Genomic DNA, 23,673 nt, shown 5'->3' with positions numbered 1-23,673 from the left:
TTTGACAATATCTTGAAATGATCTTTTTAATCCCTTTTTTAGCATTATTGTTATGGATGAGAGTATTTTTAAAGACGTTCTACATTTGATTGATAACGTTGCGATGTTGAAATATAACTATATGTATATTATCAATATCAATGGTTCATAAAAAATAATAACACAAAATATTAAATTTAATACTTTAATGTGACTAACAATAGAAGAACAATCTTTCCGTGTGTAATGACAATCTTATAACAGATATTTTACTGGTTTAAATTGTATTTGCGAAGTACTTTTGAATCGTATTACCTAAAAATTAATAACCAAGCAACTTAGAAAGAAAATACTACAGAATAAACTAGCAACACCGCTCCCTATTTATACTACCTTTATTGTTGCAAAAAACAACCAGGAAAGTCCAGCTATCAAAAACTCGCACAGAAGATCGACTGATCCCAATTCTCTACAAAAGACTCACGATAGACTACACTCAATGAAAGGATTGGTTTTCATAGGTAACTGGTTGCCAGGTGATGGAAAACTTTTTCTCTATTGCTATTTTAAAACATATAGAATAACTTTCAGTCTAATGACACAAATTTAAATTTGTATTTAGGAGTTTGTGTTTGTTATTTGAGTTAAAATCTAAATATTTGAAGAAAAAAACCTACTAGTTTGAGTTAACTAACGTATTAAACTAGTAGGAACATAGTTTTATGTAGAGACTTACACAGCAGCACTTTTTCAATACATATAAGTACATATTATTAATCATAAAAACAAGTTTGTAGACTAATGCCATTAAACAGATATAATACAATATTTATCCTGAAAATATCGACAAAAGCCCAAAACTGCCTGTAAATTTTTTCCCCAAAATAATGGAAAAAAACTCCAAACTGGCAACACTCAACTATTACGGCTACAAATTAAAGATCTTGCCGCCAGCGCGTATTGTTCAGAGTTCAATTGTTAAATTGCAAATATATTTTCGATACGAATTCGTAACTACAGCTTTACTTTACGTATACAAGAGGTCTTTGAAATGGATTTTACTGAAGGATTTTCAGTTAAAAATGAATACAAAATCATTTTTATTTCAATGGCCTTTAAAACAGCAAGAGATCATTTCATCATTAATCAAAGTGTGTTTTTTCTAGTTATCTTTACATTTTTGTGAATTTCATTTAGTAATATTTATTTAAAATACCGATAATAGAGTTAATTACAAGCACTTATAAAATACTAGCTTTCCGCCCGCGGCTTCGCCCGCATTTTCAAAGAAAAACCCGTTCCCGTAGGATTTCCGGGATAAAACCTATCCTATGTTCTTTCTCGGGTATCAAAATATCTCTATACCAAATTGCATGCAAATTGGTTCAGTAGTTAAGGCGTGATTGAGTAACAGACAGACAGACAGAGTTACTTTCGCATTTATAATATTAGTATGGATTAACTACCTCCCGAGGTTTAACACGCATTACTCTGCTCCTGTTAGTCTTAGCGTGATGATTTATAGTCCGTAACCTTCCTCGATAAATGGACTATCTATCAGCTAAATAATTTTTCAAATCAGACCAGTGGTTCCTGAGATCAGCGCGTTCAAGCAGACAAACAAACAAACTCATCAGCTTTATAATATTAGTATAGATTGTGTATCAACAATTGTATTGTATTTAGATTACTGTTTTGAGTTTTCAGTAGGTATAGTATTGGCACCTCGACAAAAAGATAGTCGAAGTAGTGATTATAATTTACTAGCTTACCGCCCGCCGCTTCGCCCGCTTTGTCTAATACCTAATAAATTATATACTAAAACCTTCCACTTCAATCACTCTATCTATTAAAAAACCGCATAAAAATCGTTGCATAGTTTTAAAGATAGAAGCATACAAAGGGACATAGTGACAGTGAAAGCGACTTTGTTTTATGTAGTGATTCATGTTCAATAACAAATACATTTTTACAAACTTTCGTATTTACAAAATTTGCGAACGTTATTTCAATCGTTTCCAAAAAATCTGGAATCTCCTAAATCAGGGTCTAACGGGCCAATCCTACACCAACACGCAATAAAGGGTATTCAATAAGGATATAGGGCCACAATTCGTCCTTTAAGCACACGATATTATCCTATCAGTTACTTTAAACAATCGAAATGGCTTATCAACCCATTTAGGACATCTGTCCCTAATATATCAGGGTGGTTCCAAACGGATTCTTCTGGTAAATGGACCTTAATTTTGTGAATGTATTGCGAAATCAATTTGGCATCTTGTATACTATAATCTTAGGAAATATCAAATTTAGCACTTAGCACGATTTCTTCTCATTGTTTTAAACAATATCATTCATCTATAACATAAAAATGAATCGCAAAATGTGTTGGTAAGCGTAACTCGAGAACGGCTAAACCAATTGCGTCAATTCTTTGTTTATAATATTCCCTGAAGTACGAGGATGGTTCTTATGGAGAGAAAACGTAAACACGTACCACGGGCGAAGCCGGGGCGGACCGCTAGTGTTCTATAGATTTGTCCTTTAACCTTATTTAGATAAGATAGAAACAAGCTTGAACCTGCTGTGTCAAATATAATACAACAGTTTTCGTACGAAAGATTAAAATACATTCATACAAACTGTCATCCATACTAATATAATAAATGCGAAAGTAACTCTGTCTGTCTCTCTGTTACTCAATCACGCCTAAACTACTGAACCAATTTTCATGAAATTTGGTATGGCGATATTTTGATACCCGAGAAAGGACATAGGCTACTTTTTATCCCGGGAAAATGACGCAATCCCGGAAATCCCACGGGAACGGGAACTATGCGGTTTTTTCTTTGAATGCGCGGGCGAAGCCGCGGGCGGAAACCTAGTAATATATAACTTTAGCAGGATATTCTAGAAATTTTGACATTTTACACAAAAAAGTTGTATAGTTTAAACTTTGATCTAAATCTTATCAAAGGCAGTATGAAACTATGTATAAATACTACGTCTAAAATAACTTGTCAAAGCATTAGATACCTGTAGCTGTTGTAGCTAAGATACGATCGTAGGCGGTACCGTAGCAAGCTACGGCGTAGCACCTACGAATATGATACTGTACGTGTGACATCGATATCTATGCTAATATTATAAAGCTGAAGAGTTTGTTTGTTTGAACGCGCTAATCTCAGGAACTACTGGTCCGATTTGAAAAATTATTGCGGTGTTAGATAGCCCATTTATCGAGGAAGGCTATAGGCTATTATATCATCACGCTAAGACCAACAGGAGCGGAGCATTGCAGGTAAAACCGCGAGGCACAGCTAGTTAAAAATAATAGGAAAACATTGGTGATAGGATTTATAATATTTATATAATATTATAGAGATAATATATTACTTAAATATTACTTATTTATATACTTTTAAACTCTAACACTACAGAAAAAGCTTTAAAAGGTCTTTCACTTTGAATTTATTTTCCTCTTGGTTTATAATAAAGCTTAGTTATAAAATATCAGATAATAATGATATAATTTACTAACATTTGTGAATCTCTGTCATCTAATTGTATTAAATAAATAAATAGGTTTTCTTTCTTTAATGTCGTACGTGTGAGTATTGTTTATATTCTTAACATATAAACCATTATTTCGTTCTAATAAGGATAAATGTCCTTTTTCCGCAACCCATAAAATTGCGACCTGCACAAGGAAAAAGTATAAATAATATAAAATTCATCTTGACAATGTCGGATTGTTTTATTAGGATTTCAATTGAAATAGCTTTTATCGAAATATGTGGATTTTGAGGTTTTTTTTGTGAAATCAAACATTAGATATGTGTTTAACATCAATTATTTGAAGTACATACTTCTTAAGTACTTATTTTAACTCCTGCTTTGTGTCGCAACACGTAAAAATTATAAAATAAAGATACAATTCATTGATATTGTATGAATTATAGCATGCATACTAATTTTAAAAGATCTAATAAAATATAAACCTGGCAACACATAAACAAATCAGCACCACGAAATATTAAAAAAATGTTTAGGCATTCGAAATTCGAACGCCCATGAAAAGTTTTCGCGGTATTTTTATTCGCATTACATTCGTTCCCCGTGGGTCTTACCATTCAGCTGTCACGCATGTATAATTTTTCTCATTTATAAACTTCTGGTTTCTTTGAAAGCAGCAGCAAGGGTCTTCACACACGCGGCCTCCGTTAGGAGGCTGCGTGGGGGATGCTGTTCAGGACGATTCGTCCTCTGCAGCAGGTGTATGGCGCCGCCCGCTAATACGGGCGGGTTAATGGGAGGACGAATCGCCCTGTTTGGGAACAAAATTATTTGTCGATTGGGGCACAGTATAGGAGACTGTGCCCGACTGTTTGAACCTTTTGGATGTTTCCAATGACTCAACCGACCTTGTTCTTTTTCGAGCCCGGCCAGAACTTTTTAGGCCGGGGACGGACGGGGACGGGAGCGACATAAAACCAATGGGTGTGGTGGGAGGCGCCAATTGCGCGTGGGGATAGGCGTAGGAGTGGCTGGGTACGTTGTGTACCGACTGTGAAGGAGTTATGCAGGGTGAGGCGACAGACGGCGCGATAGAGAGCGCCGTCGCAGGCGGGGCTTGCGGGGGTGGGGGCGTTATTTGGGATTGCGCTATTTGCGCGTGGGAGTGGATTTGGTAGGAGGGAATAGTGAGGGGCGCACAAAGTGCGTGGGCGGTAGGTGGCGCTGGAAGCGCGGTATGTGGCGCCGGCATTGTTTGCAATGCCGGTGGTGAGGACGGCGTGTTCGCCTTAGGAGAGGGGGGTGGTAGTAGATCGCGCGGATTTGGACGACGCGACCCGGGAATGGCGCGGTGCGGAGCAATCTCTCGGAGATGGGAATGAGAGGAGGCGTCCGCCCGCGAGAACATATTTTGGGAGAGACGAAGGATAAACTCATCCAGCGTTTCTACACCGAGATCGCTACGTATTAGCTCGTTTCTCACATACCTCGGCGCACCGACGATAGCGCGTAATGCGAGTGACTGCCGCGCACGCATTCTGCGGCGCAGGCTTTCACACACATACACATACCAGGCGGGCGCGGCGTACGTGAGGAGCGGCCGTAGGTAGGTTTTGTAAACGCTTACCTTTATACGTAGCGGGAGTTCGGAGTATAGCACCGGACGAAGTATGGCGTGGGCGGCTTTGCACTTGTTGATTACCTGCTTCACGTGGCTGTTAAAGCGAAGCCGGCAATCAATAGTTACACCTAGGTAAAGGACAGTATCGGACCATGGGATCTGCTCACCAGCCAAAGTGAGTTGGTGGGAGGGAGTCAAACCACCGAACCGAATTACCTGTGTCTTTCGCGCGTTGACAGATATCCGCCAGCGCTCGAAATACGCAGGCAACTCATCAAGCCAGCGTTGCGCCTTAATCATCGCATGCGTTGTATTCAACGATGCGGCGATTAAAGCTACATCGTCGGCATATAGCGCGAGGATTTGATTAGAGTTTGGCGCAGGGGAAGGGAAGTCATCTGTGTAGGCGGAGTAAAGCGCGGGCGATAAACAGCTGCCCTGCGGGACACCCGCCTGCACAGAGTGGTTACGGGAAATGGCGGGGGACACGGAAACGTGAAAGGAGCGGTCTGTGAGGAAGGAGTGCAATATCCTCACGAGCCGCGCGGGGCACTGGGTAGTGGTAAGGATCTTATATATAAGACCCTCGTGCCAGACGCGGTCGAAAGCCTTTTCAATATCTAGAAATATTGCGACCGCTCTCTCATTCCTGTTCAAGGCGGAGCTAACATGGTGCAATACTCTAGATATCTGAAGGGTGGTACTGTGTGCCGAGCGAAAGCCGAATTGCTCAGCGCGCGGCGACACGTACGGACGCAGCATAGGCAGCAGTAGTGACTCGAACACCTTGGAGACTGTGCTCAACAAGGTGATGGGTCGATAACTGCCCGCTAAGGAGGCATTCTTGCCGGGTTTCGGGATCATTATTACGCGACCGGTTTTCCACACTGAAGGGAAATGACCGGCGCGTAATATACCGTTAAACAGCCGCGACAAAGCCGCGACTGTTTTACGGGGGAGGTGGCGGAGGGATTCGTTCGTCACGCCGTCCTCACCGGGCGCTTTGCGCAACTTTGTACGCGAAATCGCACGGCGGACGGCGGACGGGGAGGTGAAGAATACTTCCTCAGCGGGCGGTATCGGTGATGCTAGAAAACCTGATAGGTGTTCGTTCACCACCGCTGCGTGGGCGGCGCTCGACGGCGTCAGGGGGTTCGGCTGAAAAACTTGTGCCAGATGTTCGGCGAACAAGTCAGCGCGACCCTGAGGGGCGTATATATAATTACCCGCGGAATCGGTGAGTGGGCGCGCGGGGGCGGTTGAAGATTTAAGCCTGCGACAGAGGTTGTGGAGCGAGGGCCAGTCCTCGGCGGCCGAGTCGATCGCACGGTGCCAGCCCTCGATCCTGTTCGCCTCAAGCGCATCGCTAACTTGCTCACGCAAACGAGCAAGTTGCCGCTTGAGGGTGGGGCAGCGCGAATGCTGCCACTGCCGTCGCAGAGCTCGCTTCCTCTGGATAAGGGCTTTGATATGAGAAGGAATGGGGGGGAGTATGGACGTGGACGGTTTAAGAGTCGTGGCTTGGACAAGAGCGGACTTGAGTGCATCATGCAAGTCATTTGCGAATATCTCCACGTCCTCGGCGCTTGAAACCGCGCGTGAGGGCGTAGAGCGCGAAATTAGCTTTTACTAAATCAGGCACACTTCTTGAACTCTATATCTTCTCTTGTATCGGCTTTTCGGTAATATTTCAAAAGAATAATAATTATCTGTTCTAAGTTTAATATTTTACAGCATATTCAAAAGCAAAATGATGTCGATAAAAACATTTCAGGTAGTTCGAGAAGTGTGCCTGATTTAGTAAAAGCTAATTTTCAGACTGTTTGTATGCATTTCCTGAGAACATTTACTATGGTGGTGTTTATTTTTTTTACACCATATGAAAGTAGAGATTTCAATGAATAAAAGGCACCCCAAGTTTTTGAAAAAAGCTTATATTTTGACGGGTGACTTTTCGATTGAAAATTAGGTTGTTTTTTTGGTATTAATTCAAAATAAGGCGAAAAAATAAATATTTTCAATCAAATAAATTACAGTGTATTTGGGACATAATAAAGTAAGTTTCCACCAAATTTCGTAGAAAAAAAATAAATTTTGAAGTAGATAGAAATAAAAGACCAAAAACTTGGTTTTTTGAATTTTTCACCTAAATTTTTAGGTTATGTGAAAAAATTGTGAATACAAAAGTTGTAGAACTTTTAATTACCTACAACTTTGCCATTGAACTTTTTTCTATAGGACTTGTAGTTTTGTTGGAAATCGAGAGAAACCATTTTTTTCTCTTAAAAGCTGCCCCCTCCCGCTTCCCGAACTCGGATTGACCGTAATTTATTTTTCCTTACATTTTTATCATATTCCCCTCCTTTTCTAATGGGTTTCATCCGACTGCGATTTTTTTTTGTTTCAAAAATTATCTACTCTAGTCTAATTGTTGCAAGAGCGTATTTGTCTTGTGTTGAAAGAAATGTATTTAAGATACAATTTTGTTTATTGTAGATCTTCGTTGTTTATTTACTTAAGATTAAAGCTTAGAATACATATTTAATCAGTTTATAGTTGTAAATCATCCATAATAATTAGGAATATTAAAAATATGTTTGTCCATCTATTTTGTGGGCTGTAGGAAACGACTGACCAGATTTAAACGGGACTTTAGTGATACCTATGTAGCTTAAGTTATTAAATTGTAAGCCACATGTTTTTTAATCATGGAAAAAAACATATTTTAACCAGTCTGTATTTACAGATAGGTTAACTGTTAAAAACGCTTAAAATTAAGCTTTTTTAAAACTTTTAGATTGTTTATCTTTAAAAACCGGAATAAAAAAACTTTTAAAAAAGTATATTTCAAAATTTCACCAGCTGCGTCATCCCAAAAGGTATTAAAGTTGATTGTTATTAATGCCGATTTATCTAATAAAGTACTTGAGGGATATTTCGTGTACTTTACACAGATTTCACAAAGTTTAAAGTCTACCACTCAACGTAATACTGAGCTATCATCGCAGATAAGAAATATTATTATCGACTTTCCAATACCCCTCGAAATAGGGTTGCCACCCGTTACGATTTATTTTTCATTAAAAAAAGGATATTTTTGCCGAAAACCTTTTAAAAGTCTATCATTTGTCTTGTTTTTACAAATTGAGAAGATTCATAGAGAAAAATAATGGGTAAATTTTTATTAACATGGAGTTCTGTGTGATTTCTATGTTCAAAGATAAAATAAATTGCTATGTAATGATAATTCTCATATAATATAATATGTACACATTTTTTTTCATTGAATGCTAAGATATGTTACATTTATATTAATATTTTTTCTTTAAGTTACGTAACAAGTAGTACAAGTACCTAACCGTCATAAAAAACGTGCAATTTCATAATTTTAAAAACATGAATTGCAACCTATCCTTGTTTTTAAGAACATCAGTAAATAGGGTTGTCACCTAATCGTTTTCATATATAAAAAAAAAACTATTTAAAAAATTGAATATCCTCACAAATCGCGAACCCTACGCGATAGGGACGAAAGTGCTTTCAGTTGTACCTACTCCTTAACCTTCGGGATATCTCCAATGAAATATTTATTGGTATTAAATTGATGGCCCGAACATTTTACGTCCTCCACGTTCAATGTTTTGACTTATAAGGTCACGTTCATTTAATAAAAGAGCCTTGCGACATGAACGCCTGAATGTTGTATATTTTGACCCCTTTTTTTTTTATAGTGGAGAATGCATTTAGGCATACCCAGGGCACTCGGGGGAAGAGCCCTAGGTTATGTCGGACTCACCCTGCTGAGTGCAGGGTCCTACCGACTAAACTCCACTCTGTTCCGCCGTGCCGCTTTATTGACGGGGCCGCGGGTATTCGGTAGAACCGCGTGTCGGCCTTTTGGCTAAGATCAAAGTGTAGTATATTTTGACCCCTGAGTATAGTTCTGTGATTTTGGATAATTAAAGATTAAAGATTGTGCCGGTGTGTATATTTAATTTGATAGATAAATTAAAAAAATTAATCAGAGAGATAATGAAAAAGCAGTTTTAATCCTACTAATATTATAAATGCGAAAGTTTGTGAGGATGTGTGTGTGTGTGTGTTTGTTACTCTTTCATGCAAATACTACTGAACCGATTACAATGAAATTCAGCACACATACAGAAGGTAATTTGGATTAACACATAGGGTAGGTTTTATCCCGGAAATCCCACGGGAACGGGAACTATGCGGGTTTTCCTTTGAAAATGCGGGCGAAGCCGCGGGTAGAAATCTAGTATTATATAAATGCGAAAGTTTGTGAGGATGTGTGTGTGTGTTTGTTACTCTTTCACGCAAATACATACTACTGAACCAATTAAACAATGAAATTTAGCACACATAAAGAGGGTAACTTGGATTAACACATAGAATAGGTTTTATCCCGGAAATCCCACGGGAACGGGAACTATGCGAGTTTTACTTTGAAAACGCGGGCGAAGCCTCGGGCGGAAATCTAGTTTTTACATGTTTTTACAATACTTATTTTTTAATTTACTATGGTGTCAAACGCGTAGATATAAAAATACTTAGATGTCTAGGTTTCACAGTACCTACAACACTTATTTTTGTTAAGGACAAGTTTTTGTATGAAACTCGGGTTTAATTGACATATTCCATGTTAAAATGAAACAACACCTTGATCTATCAATAATTTAATAATAATAATAAAAATTATCTGGAAAGTGTCAAAACATTCACTACCAGTTGCATATATTTAATCTATACCTTATAATATTACTATTGCTTGGTGCAATAAAATTCAATTTGACATTTTGAAGCCATAGTTAACTGAAACTATTGTTTTACATACCTATTTCCAATAATATTGTAAGTAAAAAGGTGTAGATATGTCACCAACACAACATTCGATCTTCAAATACTGCACACTATCGCACACACGATTCGACGTAAAAGTGAGATGGGGTTATTCAACTATCGCGAGCGAAAAAGAGACTATCAATTTTGGCTAATTAGCCACATTTTGACGTGCCGCTCCCATAGCGTAATTTTTTATGCCATTTATAAAATAGAACAACAAACATAGAAATATAGATTTGAACGTAATGCATAAAATAAAAAATACGTGTGTCACTCGGAGACTGCCGCGGTAAAGCTATTGCATGCTATGCCTTCAAGCCACACCTCCGTGCCCGTCGGAGTGGGGAGCGTGAGGTTTTTTCGTTACGGAATTTCTCGATTCGGTCCCCACGCTCAAGGCCCGCGATAGAAGCTATGCAATAGCTTAAAAACCTATCTAGATACCTTTTTACTTATAAATTAAAATATCATTATCTATTTACCCACATTAGTGCTTTCATTTTCATCAAATCATTGCAAAATTTACTGGGTTATATTTCGTATTTAGTCACATTTGAGGCATTTACAAATACAAAACAAGGTATCCTTACCTTATATTAAAATAATCTTCTTATATATAAAAATGAATCGCAAAATGTGTTGGTAAGCGCATAACTCGAGAACGGCTGAACCGATTTCGATAATTCTTTTTTTATTATATTCCTTGAAGTACGAGGATGGTTCTTATGTAGAGAAAACGTAATTATGTACCACGGGCGAAGCCGGGGCGGACCGCTAGTAATATATATTTATAAATATATTTTTTAGTCTCATTGCACCAAACAATAAAACAAACGAATAAAAATATCTATGGTATAATATCAAGGTCGGCGGGCAAAGGAATGCTTTTCATTGTAGCAAATCGCTTTAAGGCGTCATATTTAGACCTTAGGGCTTCAATTTCGTCACGAATTCTGTTATTTTCTTCCTGCATTGCTTCCATGTCTTGCCATTCCTGAAACAAAAAAAAAAACAATTACTTTTTTGTAATGGTAATGGTATGTTTTTGCCAGTGTCAAGTAAAAGGTAGGGAATCCATAAACAGGAAAATAGAAAACAATAATTTATTTTAGTTTGAAATTGCCACAGAATAAAATAAACCAAATCATAGAGATAATAATTGTGTCAAAGTAAAAAACTTGTCTATGAAAGTTTGGCTTGCAAAAAGTATTAAAATTTGCCCTCCAGAGGACGCCTTACTAAATTTTGTTCAGCTTACTTTATTTGTATATTTTAAAAGAAAGCAAGATTAACTTCAACCTAAATATTATAATAGCAGCAAACTGAACATATTTAATACTAGCTTCCGCCCACGACTTTGTACGTGCATCCCCGTTTTTCCCCGTTCCCGCAAGAATTTCGGGAAATCCTTTCTTAGCGGATGCCTACGTCCTAACATCTACCTGCATGCCAAATTTCAGCCCGATACGTCCAGTGGTTTGGGCTGTGCGTTGATAGATCACTATATCAGTCACCTTTGAGTTTTATATATATATAGATGTACTTCAATAGTAATTAATTCAAGACGACACAGACTAATTCATCAATTTCTCTGACTTGGTGCAGTTTTTAAAGCCGTTTCACATCTAAAAAAATTACAACAAACGCACCTGACTTTTCTCAGTTTCCAATTCATCCTTCTGCTCTATTCGTTTGATTCGACACGACGCTGCGTACCCCCGATTCTTTAATGTACGCCGTCTTTGCTTCATTCTATAAATAATTTATATATTAATTTTCAATCTTCATCAACATTAAATGAGCCCATATTTGTTCCTACTGCAGGAGAACTAACCAAATAATTGAAATATGTACTACTGTTAACATAATAAAAATTATTTTTATTGTAAATGCATACTAAGATATTTACCCATTAATTATTGAGATATTTGAAAAAATAACAATCCACCTTTGTGAAGTGGCCGATGTGAATTTACAATATTAAATAAATATTTCAGGACAATTTTCACACACGGCACGATCTGATCGGCACGACAGAGCAAACATCTATGTTCATCACACAAATATTTGCCCCAGGTGGGAATCGAACCCACAACCAGTGGATTGGAAGGCAGGGCTACTACCAACCAAGCCAACCGGCCAGTCAAATATATTTACATACAAATACATTATTTAATATAATACATATTTACCAACTCTATTACAAAATTGTTTCAAATTTGAAATGTTATAACAACCATCCAAACAATTTATTCTGTTCAATAGCAAAACATTTTATACTTGAAAACTAAAACTAAACACATTTTTTGAAGTGAAACTTCTTTATCGGTGTTGGAAAAAAATTTAGTGTAACATTTTTTTGTTACGCGCCATCTTTTTCTTATCATTGCCTACCACGCGCGATTCGACGTATTTCTGTAAAATTGCAAATAGTAAATTATTTTTTGAAAAATAAGGTCATAAAGAAGTTTCACTTCTTATGTGTGTACACTAGTACACGCACACATTTTTTTTTCCTACCGTAACAAATAGTTTATTCAATACTTACCTTACAATCTGATCCCTCGTCAAGCCCCTCATCTTGAGCTGCCTGTTCAGGTCCCGCACAGATATAGAGACCAGCTCATCATCACTGATTTCGGCACAGGGAGTCGGTGATAAGGGAGCCTGAAAGTCATAAAAAAAATAATAGTTTAAAAAAACTAAAAAACACGCTTTTTATAGAAAACCGAACTAAAAAATAGAAAATTTTATCAAATTAGTGTATTGTCATCGGTCCTCAATAAATCTACAAAGTTTGAACGAAATCTGGCCGTTTAAAGTGGGTCAAAGTTACGTAAAGAAAATATGAATTTAATAATTTACATAAGCCGGGCATAAAATGCCAGGATGCTGCTACCAACTTTCGTTAAAGCGTTTATAATCGAGTTGCTAGAATCAAAAAGAATATTAATTATTTTGATAAGTTTTTGTGGAAATTAAGGACCTTTTCTCTGTTATAATTTGTAGGGTGTTTATTAGTTTGATATGTATAATTACCGAACATATTAATTCCAAGCGCGGATCCAGGGGGGGGGTCACGGGGTCATGACCCCCCCCCTGGGCTAGGTCCACGACCTAAGTGGACCACTAATTTAATACTAACTTTTTTAAATTAACAAATAAATACTGTTCAATATGATGTTTTTATTGAATTTTGAGACATAAAAGTAATATAGAACAATGAAATCAATTACAAACGGTAACGGAAGAGAATATAACAAAAATTATAGAAAAAGTTTATTAGGGTCGACCTGTGGTCGTAATTTAAGGACAAATAACAGGTTTTCCGATTTAAAAAAAAAAAACTATAACTGCGGAATAAAGTGTAATGGTATTTAAAGTTGTATGTAATTAATTTTTTTTCTACAACTTTTGCTGTTACACTTTTCACACAAAACCTCAAATATCGAAATATCCCAGTTCGTGGATAAGACATAAAATAGCAATTTTTTTTCAAATGAACACTATAAAATACAGTCAAATTACAACAAAAAATCGGCCAAGTGCGCGTCGGACTCGCGCACCGAGGACTCCGAGCAAACATATTTTTTCATTATGTTGTATCTTACAATTTTGTTTAAAGGATTTTTTTCTTTATCTGTGCTTGTAAGTGCAAGTCGTTGCTTTTAACCAAATTTCAAGACTGTGTTCACGGGAAGTACCTTGTAGGTTTTGATTGATGATTCCCTTGCAAGTAGTTGCGAATTACAGAATATGCGGGTCTAATTGCGTTTTCTTCAGATTGCGTTGACATAGAATTTGAATTAAATAACAGATTTAAGTTATTATAGACCTGAATTCTGATGTGAATATCAATTAAATACATGTAGACGTTCATGAGTAAAGGGATTGTAAGTTTAAAATTATTTAAAAATATATTTTTATTTAATTTAATTAAATAAGTAGGGTTTTCGCAGTTATTACTACATCTGTGCTATAACACGATACTTTTTACTCAATTTCAAGACTGTGTTTACGAGACAGGGTGCTCCCTGCAGGTATTGATTCCCTTGCTAATGTCGAAATCCTACGGTCTACGGTCCCTTGATGCTGTGAAAAATTCAGCTAAAGATGCAGCTGTAATTGCTGAAAATTTTCGACACTCCCTAAGAAATCAAAACCTACAGGGTAGTTCCCGAGTACACAGAGTCATAAAATTTAGTACAATCAAACGTCTTATAACGCAGACTAACTTACCGCCCGCGGCTTCGCCCGCTTTCTCTAAAACCTTATAAATTATATACTATTCCTCTTGAATCACTCTATCTTTAAAAAAACTGCATCGAAATTCGTTGCGTTGTTTTAAAGAATTAATCATACATAGGGACATAGGCACAGAGACACCGACTTTGTTTACTAATTGCGAAAAGCATGAATTTTTCCTTAGATTATAATATAAAAAAATATTTTAAAAATTTTTAACTAACAACCCTGTTACTCATGAACGCTAACATGTATTAACTTGATATAAATACCAAAAACTCAAGTCTAAAATACCTTTACGCTATAATAAAATCAAACTTCTATGTCAACGAATCAGAAGATACAGCCGTAAATGCCAAAAATTTCGACATTCGCAAGGGAATCAAAACTCAAAACCTACAGGGTACTTTCCGTAAACTCAGAATCTTGAAATTCGGTACAAAGCAACATCTTATAGTACAGATACAGTATAAAAAAAACTGTATATTTTTTGCAATTATTCAATTGCAAAAAATATACAGTTTTTTTTTCAAGTTTATCTGCCTGTGTCCCTTTTTCTCAGGAACGCGTGGAGGTATCAACCTGAAATTCATACCGAATACTCAAATCTACGGTTCCTTATAGCTGTGAAAAAATCAAACTTATAAGCCAACGCAATCAAAAGATAAAGCCATTTATGCCGTAAATTATCGCAAATTTCGACATTATCGCAAGGGAATCAAAATCTATAGGTATTGTTATATATACTACTTCCTGTGAACACAGAGTTCTGAAATTTGGTTGAAAGCAATGTCAGCATAGATGGAGGAAAAATTGCTAAAACATACATTTCATGCTTATCAACATTCGCAAGTGTTGCCAGGAATCAAAACCTACAGGGTACTTCCCGTGAACATAGAATCTTGTTTTTTAATCTTTATTTAATAGAAACTTACGTCTTATAGCACAGATAAAGGAAAAATCGCAAAAAGCATAAATTTAATATTAAAACATATAAAAATGTTTGTACGGAACTCTTGGTTTGCCAATCCGACTCGCACTTGACCATTTTTTTTTAAATCTACGTATCAATTAAATTACCAAAATATAGCTTTTGAAAATTGACCACGTCTATGTGACCCCCCCCTGGCACTAAAGCTGGATCCGCCCTTGTTAATAACTAAGACATACCCATATTATTACAAATAAGGTTTAAAAATGCTCTATCGCTGCAGTAATTAAGACTGTGTACATTTATTGGCTAAACATATTTTAATGAATTTTGTATCAAGCACCTCGTAACATATACATTACGAATATAGTATATTCAAATGCAAAGTCCAATTTGTTTTTTCATAAACAAATAAGCTTCCTATTTTCCTTACAAAACAGTAATTTACTGTGTAACTTAATTAAACTTTATTTTTTCAATTTAATCCATGTAAGAAGAATATTTTCAAGGTCTATATTAACTGTAGATAAAAAACCAACAGATCATTATAAAGGGGCCTTCTTCCGCGTCATACGCACACGCCAGCAACCCAAATCAATAACAAAACATGCTGAGTCATCGTTCTCGAGATTTCTACTACGAATATGCGTTATGTCGAGTTACAAAATATACCTGGGTATAATTTATTTTTATATACATTCAAGGTACTTTGAAATAAGCGTGGATACACGAAAAATTTGAAAAAAAGCTAGGATTATGAAGTAAACACAACTTTATGTTTCATCAATAAAGTTTTTGTTTTGAACAAGTCAGCATGTAATTTCTTGATAGTACATACCATGAGAGCCTTCCTTGCCGCCAGGCCTTTTAAATCATGAGGCATAATAAGTTTTTCACTGGGAAAGTAACGGAGAACCGTTACTAAATATTATTTCTCAAATTTCTTCCGCGACAACTTTGAGCATCAATTGTGCACTTTACACAACAACTAATAAGTAATAAAATGTCACTTGAGAATCACTGGATCTATATTTAACAACTTTATCTAACCTTAGATGGATATTGCTATATTTAAATGGAATTACGTAGTATTTATTAAACTTTTAGGCATGTTATTTACAATTTACGAATTCCAGGAAATTGTGACAAATGACTTTTGACGGCTCTTCACAGTCATGAGTCAATGTCATTTAGTGCTGTTCTAGCCACAGGTTCTAGCATATTAATTTATCCATGGATTTTATTTCAAATTGAACTGCCTAATAAGGTTTTATGCGTTTTAGTGGTTCTATTGAATTTAGTAGTAGTTAGATCTAGGGTAGATCTGCTGATGAGCTTATGATCATACAATCATAGAAAGAAGTAGATAGAAATTTTAATATGTATGTTATTGGAACGGGAAAACCCCAAAAAGTCAACGAAGAAAAAATACGAATTAAGTAGTTTACCTACAACAATGATTTATTTTATTTTTAATGATTGAATCATTGAATAAAATATAATATAAGTACATATTATTATTATGAACAGCAAATAATAAATTGCAATAATCATTCAAAATTGTATGGTTCATAAGCGCAATTATTGTTATTTATTATTCTTATTTACTATTAATTGACATACAAAAGAATGACATAGAATTACGTTTATTTAGTAATATGTAAGAAGATATGCACTGCAATTTTATGAAAAAGCATTGTATTGTTATATTTTGCAATTGTATAAAAAAAGTTTTCGAATATATTTTTGCAAGAAGCTCAAAATCTGAAATCATAGACTAGAGAGGCCAGATTATTCATTATTGACGCATCCCTATTTTGTTGGTGTAATTGACGGGCGAAATAGTTAAGTCGTAACGTAAAAAAAGTCAATCGTTTAGTTTAGTACAGAATTTATAGTATTTCTAAATAACTGTGAAATGGCTAAGAGAAAGAATAAACCATTAATTGATTCAGATTCTAGCAGCGAATGTTCCGACTTAGATTCTGTGAGTATTTGAAAACAATCTATACATAACATATCAAGTTAATGATACTATTCCCGACATTCTTTCTGTATTTTTTGCGCGTATCCAGGCCAAGACCAATGTCGTTTGGATATATTTATCTAACGCGCAATACCACCAATACATTAACTGAAAAAAACATGTTAATTTCGTCGTATATTTGTATTAACGCCTTTTCCAAACACGATGTTTTTATATAAAAAGAACGTTTAAAATGTCCTCCTTGTGGCGTGACTCATGCAAAACATAAAATACAATCACTTTCTACGATCTTTCTTCTTAATAATATTAGAAAGTTCTCAAGATGCAACCCAGGCTTCTTTGTGATTCGAATAGTAGGAAAAAAACAGTATTCGATCTACCAAATATCATCTTTTCTACACCTATCCGCAACATACGCATCAAGCAATACATATTAGCTGTAAAAACACTCATATCATTTTAAACTTGTTTAAGTTGGCTATATAATTCGTTTTCAGTTCAAAAATCACATCATGACATGAAAACATTGCAGGGAAACCACAAAATCAATGACTTTTCTACATATTGCTAACCCTGATAGTGTGATGTTACAAAGATGTTAAACAGCAATTAAAAATATGATTTTTTTAATACAACTGGATTTATGACATATAAAACGAAATATTTAAATTCTTGTCTTTGTACAAACTGCAGCAATGAAGGAAAAAGACCAATTAATTGGTCTTGTACAAACTTATTGTGTAGGTTATGTAATATATGAAAAAACAAAAACGATAGGTATATTTTATATTTATTTCAACTTAAATGTGATTGATAGATGTATATGTTTGTTTTAGTAACAAAATTGAACAATCTCTACTAATATTATAAAGCTGAAGAGTTTGTTTGTTTGAACGCACTAATCTTGGGAACGACTGGTTCGATTTGAAAAATTCTTTCAGTGTTAGAGCCCATTTATTGATGAAGGCTATAGGCTATATATGTACCACAATCAAAGCTGGGGTGGAGCGCTAGTATTAGATAATAATTTCTAGAATAAATAGAACATTCCCAGACGAGACTAATTGTAATTGTGTAGTAGTATTTTAAAACTTTACTTATTATAATATGAATATGAATGTGTTTCATGCATTAACTGCTCAAATATGTAGTTTCTATGCATTCTATGATTTATAAACGACATCTTGCACACATTTTTCAGCATGTATTATTTTTCACACAACATGAGATCTACAACGTAACATTAAAATCTAAAATAGGGCAGTGATGGTTAAGGTTTTTAACTTTAACATCAAATTGGTGGATTATTATGTCATCATGTTTATTATGTACAATATGTATTGTGTCTTCACTACATAGTATAAAACAAAGTCGCTTTCTCTGTCCCTATGTCCCTTTGTATGCTTAAATCTTTGAAACTACGCAATGGATTTGATGCAGTTTTTTTTAATAGATAGAGTGATTCAAGAGGAAGGTTTTAGTATATAATTTATTAGGTATTAGACAAAGCGGGCGAAGCCGCGGGCGGTTAGCTAGTATCAATAATATCAAGTCATTAATTACCTTCATGAACATACATTTGTTGTAATGTAAAATCATACAAATAAATAATTAATATAGACTATATTTATATGTTTGTGATAATATGTACATAGGTAAATTCTGAAATAAGCGCAGCAAGACAATCCATAACCTCATTAATATTTTAATTATATCATATATATTTTTATTTCATACTTGTTACAGCAATTTCTAAACCTCGCAAAAAAGAAAAAGAAGCCTGGTGAATCTCCACCGCCCTCTAAATCTAAAGGCAAATCGTCAGACAGTGAATCAGATTGGGACGATGATGATAAGAAAGGTGGTGAGTGATCAAATTTTAAGGCTTATTTATTTCCTAAGTAGAAATGTTAAAATGAAAGGCAGAAGACACGGGTTCGCATCCTGCCTTGTGATCAAATTTTTTCTATTCTCTAAAAATACATACTGCATACATCAATTTATAAACTCTTAATTTTAAATATAATTTTTATTGAAGTGAAACTTCTTTAGGTGTGTTGAGAGTAAAATTTCAAGGTCGCATCATGGCAAAACCGTTCAACGATTTCGGTCGCTAAATCTTGCTAAACACGGCATCGGCATCGGCACACACACTCTTTTTTTAATAATCTATTATACTTTTTAGATAAATCATCATCATCCGGTTCAGAATCGAACAGCGATGCTAAAAGCGACACGTCCCGTAAGAAAGAGCCAGCGAGATCGTCACGTAAGAGTTCCTCAGACGGGGAGCGGAGAAAGACAGAACAGACGAAGGAAGTTAGAAAGAGTGTGGATAGCGCGGGGTCGGGGAAAAAGAGAGATGTTTATAGTGAACCGGAAGAGGGTAAATTTGTTTGTTTGTACTATGTATTATGTAATCCAACTAAGAATAGGTATTTTAATAATCTTTGTGTCGAATGTCGTTTCAAAAATATGATTCACATGCAAATACTATTTATATATCAATAAGGGCGGCCGTACACAGACTGCTTCAAGCAGTTGAGTCCGTCGGCTTGAAGCCGTAACTGCGCGGTGAACTATGGACAGTCATTCACAAGGACTGCTCGAGCCGTCCGTGTACATCGCTCAGTCGTTAACTGCTCAAGCTGCCCGTGTACGGCCGCTCGTGTTTATTCTTATTGAACTGGGTTGATAAAATAAAATGATTGAATTTGAATAAAATGACATTTACATTAAGGTTTTATTATATTTTTCATATTTTTTTATTTTTTTATTATTCATATTGGACAACAAAAAACATTGGACATAATATAGTGGTGTATAGATAATATTATAGTCAGTCAAAGTCTGTGGTGTTTGAAGTATATCTGTGCAAATAAAACAACAATAAATTACTTTGGTGCAATTTCAGAGCGCATGCACAAATGAAATAGGAAAAAATTTATCATATTCTTATGACATCAGATATAAGTAATTCTATTCTACATGACTTTTCATAAAATAAAAATAAGTTTATAATAATTAAAATTATTTTTAGGTGAAGTATCGTCACATTCGTCAGATAATGATTCCATCGACTCGGAGGAAGAATTTGACGATGGGTAAGTGGTAATAAAGTACAGAATTTTAGTACAATTGTTTCTAATTTTTAGCATCATAAAAAAGGAGATTAATTTAGTAGTTTAACATTAAATATGAGCCTATTTGTAAAGTAAATATTAGTCAGTTGTTTGAGGAAAAAGTAATAAATATTTATAGCTAAAATATTTACCTACTAGCTTTCCGCCCGCGGCTTTGCCCGCGTTTTCAAAGAAAAACCCGTTTCCGTGGGATTTCCGGGATAAAACCTATCCTATGTGTTTATCCAAGTTACCCTCTATATGTGTGCTTAATTTCATTGTAATCGGTTCAGTAGTATTTGCGTGAAAGAGTAACAAACATCCATACCTACAAACTTTCGCCTATAAAATAGTATTAGGAATAGTATTAGGATTAGGATTAGGATTTTATTTATCTTTGCCTTTCATTTTATTGTTACTAATAATTTACAATCTAAAAAAAAATATTGATATTTTTTGTTTAAAATTAATTTTATTTTAGATACGACGAAAACTTGATGGGCGATGAAGAAGACAGGGCCAGATTGGCGGCAATGTCTGAAAAAGAGCGGGAACAGGAGATATTCAAACGTATCGAACGACGCGATTTAATGAAGACAAGGTATGATTTTTTGTTTTAGATATGGTGGCACAAATAGAATAATTTTTTTTTGCCATTTGATTTTGACTTTGGGCAATACTTTCTATTTCAATCCTTTTAAGTCTTTTTTGCGATAAATTTTCATTGCAGTACTCATAACTCACTAACTAGTGAATTTAGTAGTAAATTTATTAAAAATGATCACTGTGAAAGTGAAGCAGATGGACAGACAATATAACTTACTTTTGCATTAGATTGCACTTCTCAAAAGAATCTAGACCGTGACTTTTTCACCTGTACTACTGTTCACTAATGCAGTTCCAACAAAAACACACAAAACATAAAAGGTTTGATATTTAGATTTACAGCATTCCAATGCTTTATAGATGAGAATTTATTCTGTTCTTTAAAGAAATTTCGAAAAATATAGCCTTTTCTAATAATTCCAAATGAAAAATTGCGTCACATTACAAAGTATGTATATTCATTATTTATATTCCAGATGGGAAATAGAACGTAAACTACGCCTCGCGCGTCGCTCAGCCGCGGAACGAGGCGCGTCCCCCGGCGAGCTGGCGCGGCGCCGCGAGCGCAGGAAGCAGCGCCGCGCCATGCGGCAACAGAGAGACACTGTGCATGCTATGAAGGAGGCTGAGGCGAGGGACAAGGCCAATGAGAAACGGGGTAAGGGGAAAAAATGGAAGAAAAGTGACAAAAAGTAGTGCAAATTATATAATTATATGTGAAAATAAAGTTGTAAATTGAGAATAGTTCAATTGTAATTCAAAAGATATTCCGAGTGTAGAAATCAACAGGACAAAGCAGCTAAATATACATACAAGAAAAGCAATGTTATAATTTAAAATAGATTATTGAATATTGTAGTTAGAAGTAGCAAAACAAGTGAAATGTGCAAAGAAACAAGAGGCAAAGGCTTGGAAAAGCATAATATGATATTTGGTGATAATTACTTTTTTACTGTTTGAATTGAAGTGTTGTTTGATTAAATTGTTGTTGCGTTATTTTCATCATCTTAGAATTAATATTATTAAATCATCCACAATTTGCCAAAACGTTTTAAGATTGTAACAGTAGAAAATGTAGACTTTATTCATTATTAATAAGGATTCATTGGTTGCCTGAAAGAGATCATTTATAAGTGATAAGTCCGCCTTCTGTGCTGTATTTTCATTTAGAATTAGTTTTGCTTGTATTTTTTTGACAGCACAATAAAGTGTATAATTAATAAAGCAATCAATTTATATGCCTGTTAAAATATCTCTATTTAATTATTACTTCCAGAATCAGATATAGAAGAGCCGAAAGAAGAAGATACAGCCAAAGAGAAGCCACCGCCCAGTCCCGGTGAAATTGCTGACGATGGAAAGGATTCAGGTAAGCGAGTATACTTTACTTTATTAAAAATTGTTATTTATTGTCTTACGGTCTTACTAATAAAAATGTATGCGTGTACTAGAGTACACACGTAAGAAGTGAAACTTCTTTATGACCTTAAAAATGTCACGAGTATGGCGTAACGCAAAAATGTCACGCGTACGGCGTAACGCAAAAATGTCACGCGTACGACGTAACGCAAAAATGTTACACTAAATTTTTGTCCACCCCCGATAAAGAAGTTTCACTTCAAAAAGTTAAACAATGGATAAATTTCAACCATTTTCTACCATAGCTGTGTCCTGCTCTTGCTCACATGAAACGTCAATCATAAAAACAAGACAGGTTATTGCAATAACTAATCCATTGCATAGCGAATGGGTAACATTTTATTAGTAAGACCGTTATTGTGTATCTGTATTTGGAATTAATTATCTCTCCAAGTATAGAGATTTTTGTTGATAGTAAATTGTTTGTTAACTTGCCGTGAAAAAATAAGTGTGCGATACAAACACAATTTGTGACATAAAATTTTGAATAGTGTACGTAAAACATGTCACTTACTACTGAGCCTGTAAAACATGTAATTTGTTTGATGTTTACATGGAATTTAATCAGAGCTTATATCAAAGTATACATGTTTCATCCTTTCTCTGTGTTTGTCTTGGAATAAATTCCTTTCTAACATATTTTTGTAACCATCTTTTTAAGACTCGATTTTGACCCATTTAAAATTTTCAGATTTATTCCCACCTTTGCAGTACACTTATCAAGAAACAATGACAATACAATGATTTTATTTAAGCATGTTTTGAAGTGAAACTTCTTTATCGGGGTTGGAAAAAAATTTAGTGTAACATTTTTTTCGTTACGCGTGACATTTTTCCGTTACGCGCCATCTTTGTCTTATCCCTACCACGCGTGATTGACGTATTTCTGTAAAGTTGCATATAGTAAATTATTTTTTGAAAAATAAGGTCATAAAGAAGTTTCACTTCTTACGTGTGTACACTAGTACACGCACACATTGTTTTTATTTATTTTTTGTTTTAAGCTATTTTTCGTCTCCATACATATTATTCTTCCATTTTTATAAATATACATATTATTATATTTATTAGATCGAGCATTAGACCGCAGCGGTTCCCCGCTATTCGGCGCTAAAAGCGAACGAAAGCGGAATGTCGACGAATCTCGAGTCAACGCTATGGCCGCCCTCCGTGCTCAGAGAGACGCGAGGGCTAAACTTAGTGAACATAGACAGAAGAGACGGGAGGAACAGAGGAGGGAGGGGGATGATGTGAGTATAGAAAAGAGGAAATATAGGGGGTATTTTTCGCTTTTTTGCGAAAAAAATCGTGGAAAAAGGGGCAAAAAATGGTGGGAAATGCGATTTTTCGCTTTTTTTGCAAGAAAAATCGTGAAAAAATGACA

The 23,673-nt window shown here is 35.3% G+C and overlaps 2 protein-coding genes across 5 annotated transcripts in view; one reads left to right on the top strand and one right to left on the bottom strand.

Annotated features, from left to right (window-relative positions):
• Positions 1-9,797: 9,797 nt before the first annotated feature.
• On the bottom strand, positions 9,798-16,317 carry maf-S (MAF bZIP transcription factor K). Its single transcript, XM_089711724.1, has 5 exons — positions 15,994-16,317; positions 12,528-12,646; positions 11,629-11,731; positions 10,762-10,973; positions 9,798-10,585 (listed from the first exon to the last, which is right to left on the bottom strand). The coding sequence occupies exons 1-4, from the start codon at positions 16,036-16,038 to the stop codon at positions 10,827-10,829; spliced, it is 414 nt and encodes a 137-aa protein (XP_089567850.1). The 5' UTR covers positions 16,039-16,317; the 3' UTR covers positions 9,798-10,585; positions 10,762-10,826.
• Positions 16,318-16,974: 657 nt separating this feature from the next.
• Positions 16,975-23,673, top strand: part of Rtf1 (RNA polymerase-associated protein Rtf1) — a 30,249-nt gene continuing 23,550 nt past the window's right edge. For 3 of the 4 annotated variants that reach the window (XR_016317829.1, XR_016317828.1, XM_089711894.1), the window contains exons 1-8: positions 16,975-17,142; positions 18,889-19,006; positions 19,328-19,528; positions 20,183-20,246; positions 20,746-20,865; positions 21,347-21,528; positions 22,147-22,239; positions 23,361-23,539. Coding sequence is in view for 2 of the 4 variants with exons in the window: in XM_089711894.1 (XP_089568020.1) it covers positions 17,074-17,142; positions 18,889-19,006; positions 19,328-19,528; positions 20,183-20,246; positions 20,746-20,865; positions 21,347-21,528; positions 22,147-22,239; positions 23,361-23,539 (1,026 nt within the window). In the remaining 2 variants the exon portion in view is untranslated. The remainder of the gene's footprint in view (positions 17,143-18,888; positions 19,007-19,327; positions 19,529-20,182; positions 20,247-20,745; positions 20,866-21,346; positions 21,529-22,146; positions 22,240-23,360; positions 23,540-23,673) is intronic. The other variant, XM_089711895.1, reaches the window with a different exon arrangement.

Source organism: Colias philodice, chromosome 27 (genome assembly GCF_061535455.1).
Source record: "Colias philodice isolate Cphi_HAF_F1 chromosome 27, ilColPhil1 Martin Lab GWU primary, whole genome shotgun sequence".
In the NCBI taxonomy this organism is placed as follows: Eukaryota; Metazoa; Arthropoda; class Insecta; order Lepidoptera; family Pieridae; genus Colias; species Colias philodice.
Note: the sequence above shows the minus strand (reverse complement) of the source record. Positions and strands in the feature narration are given on the sequence as shown.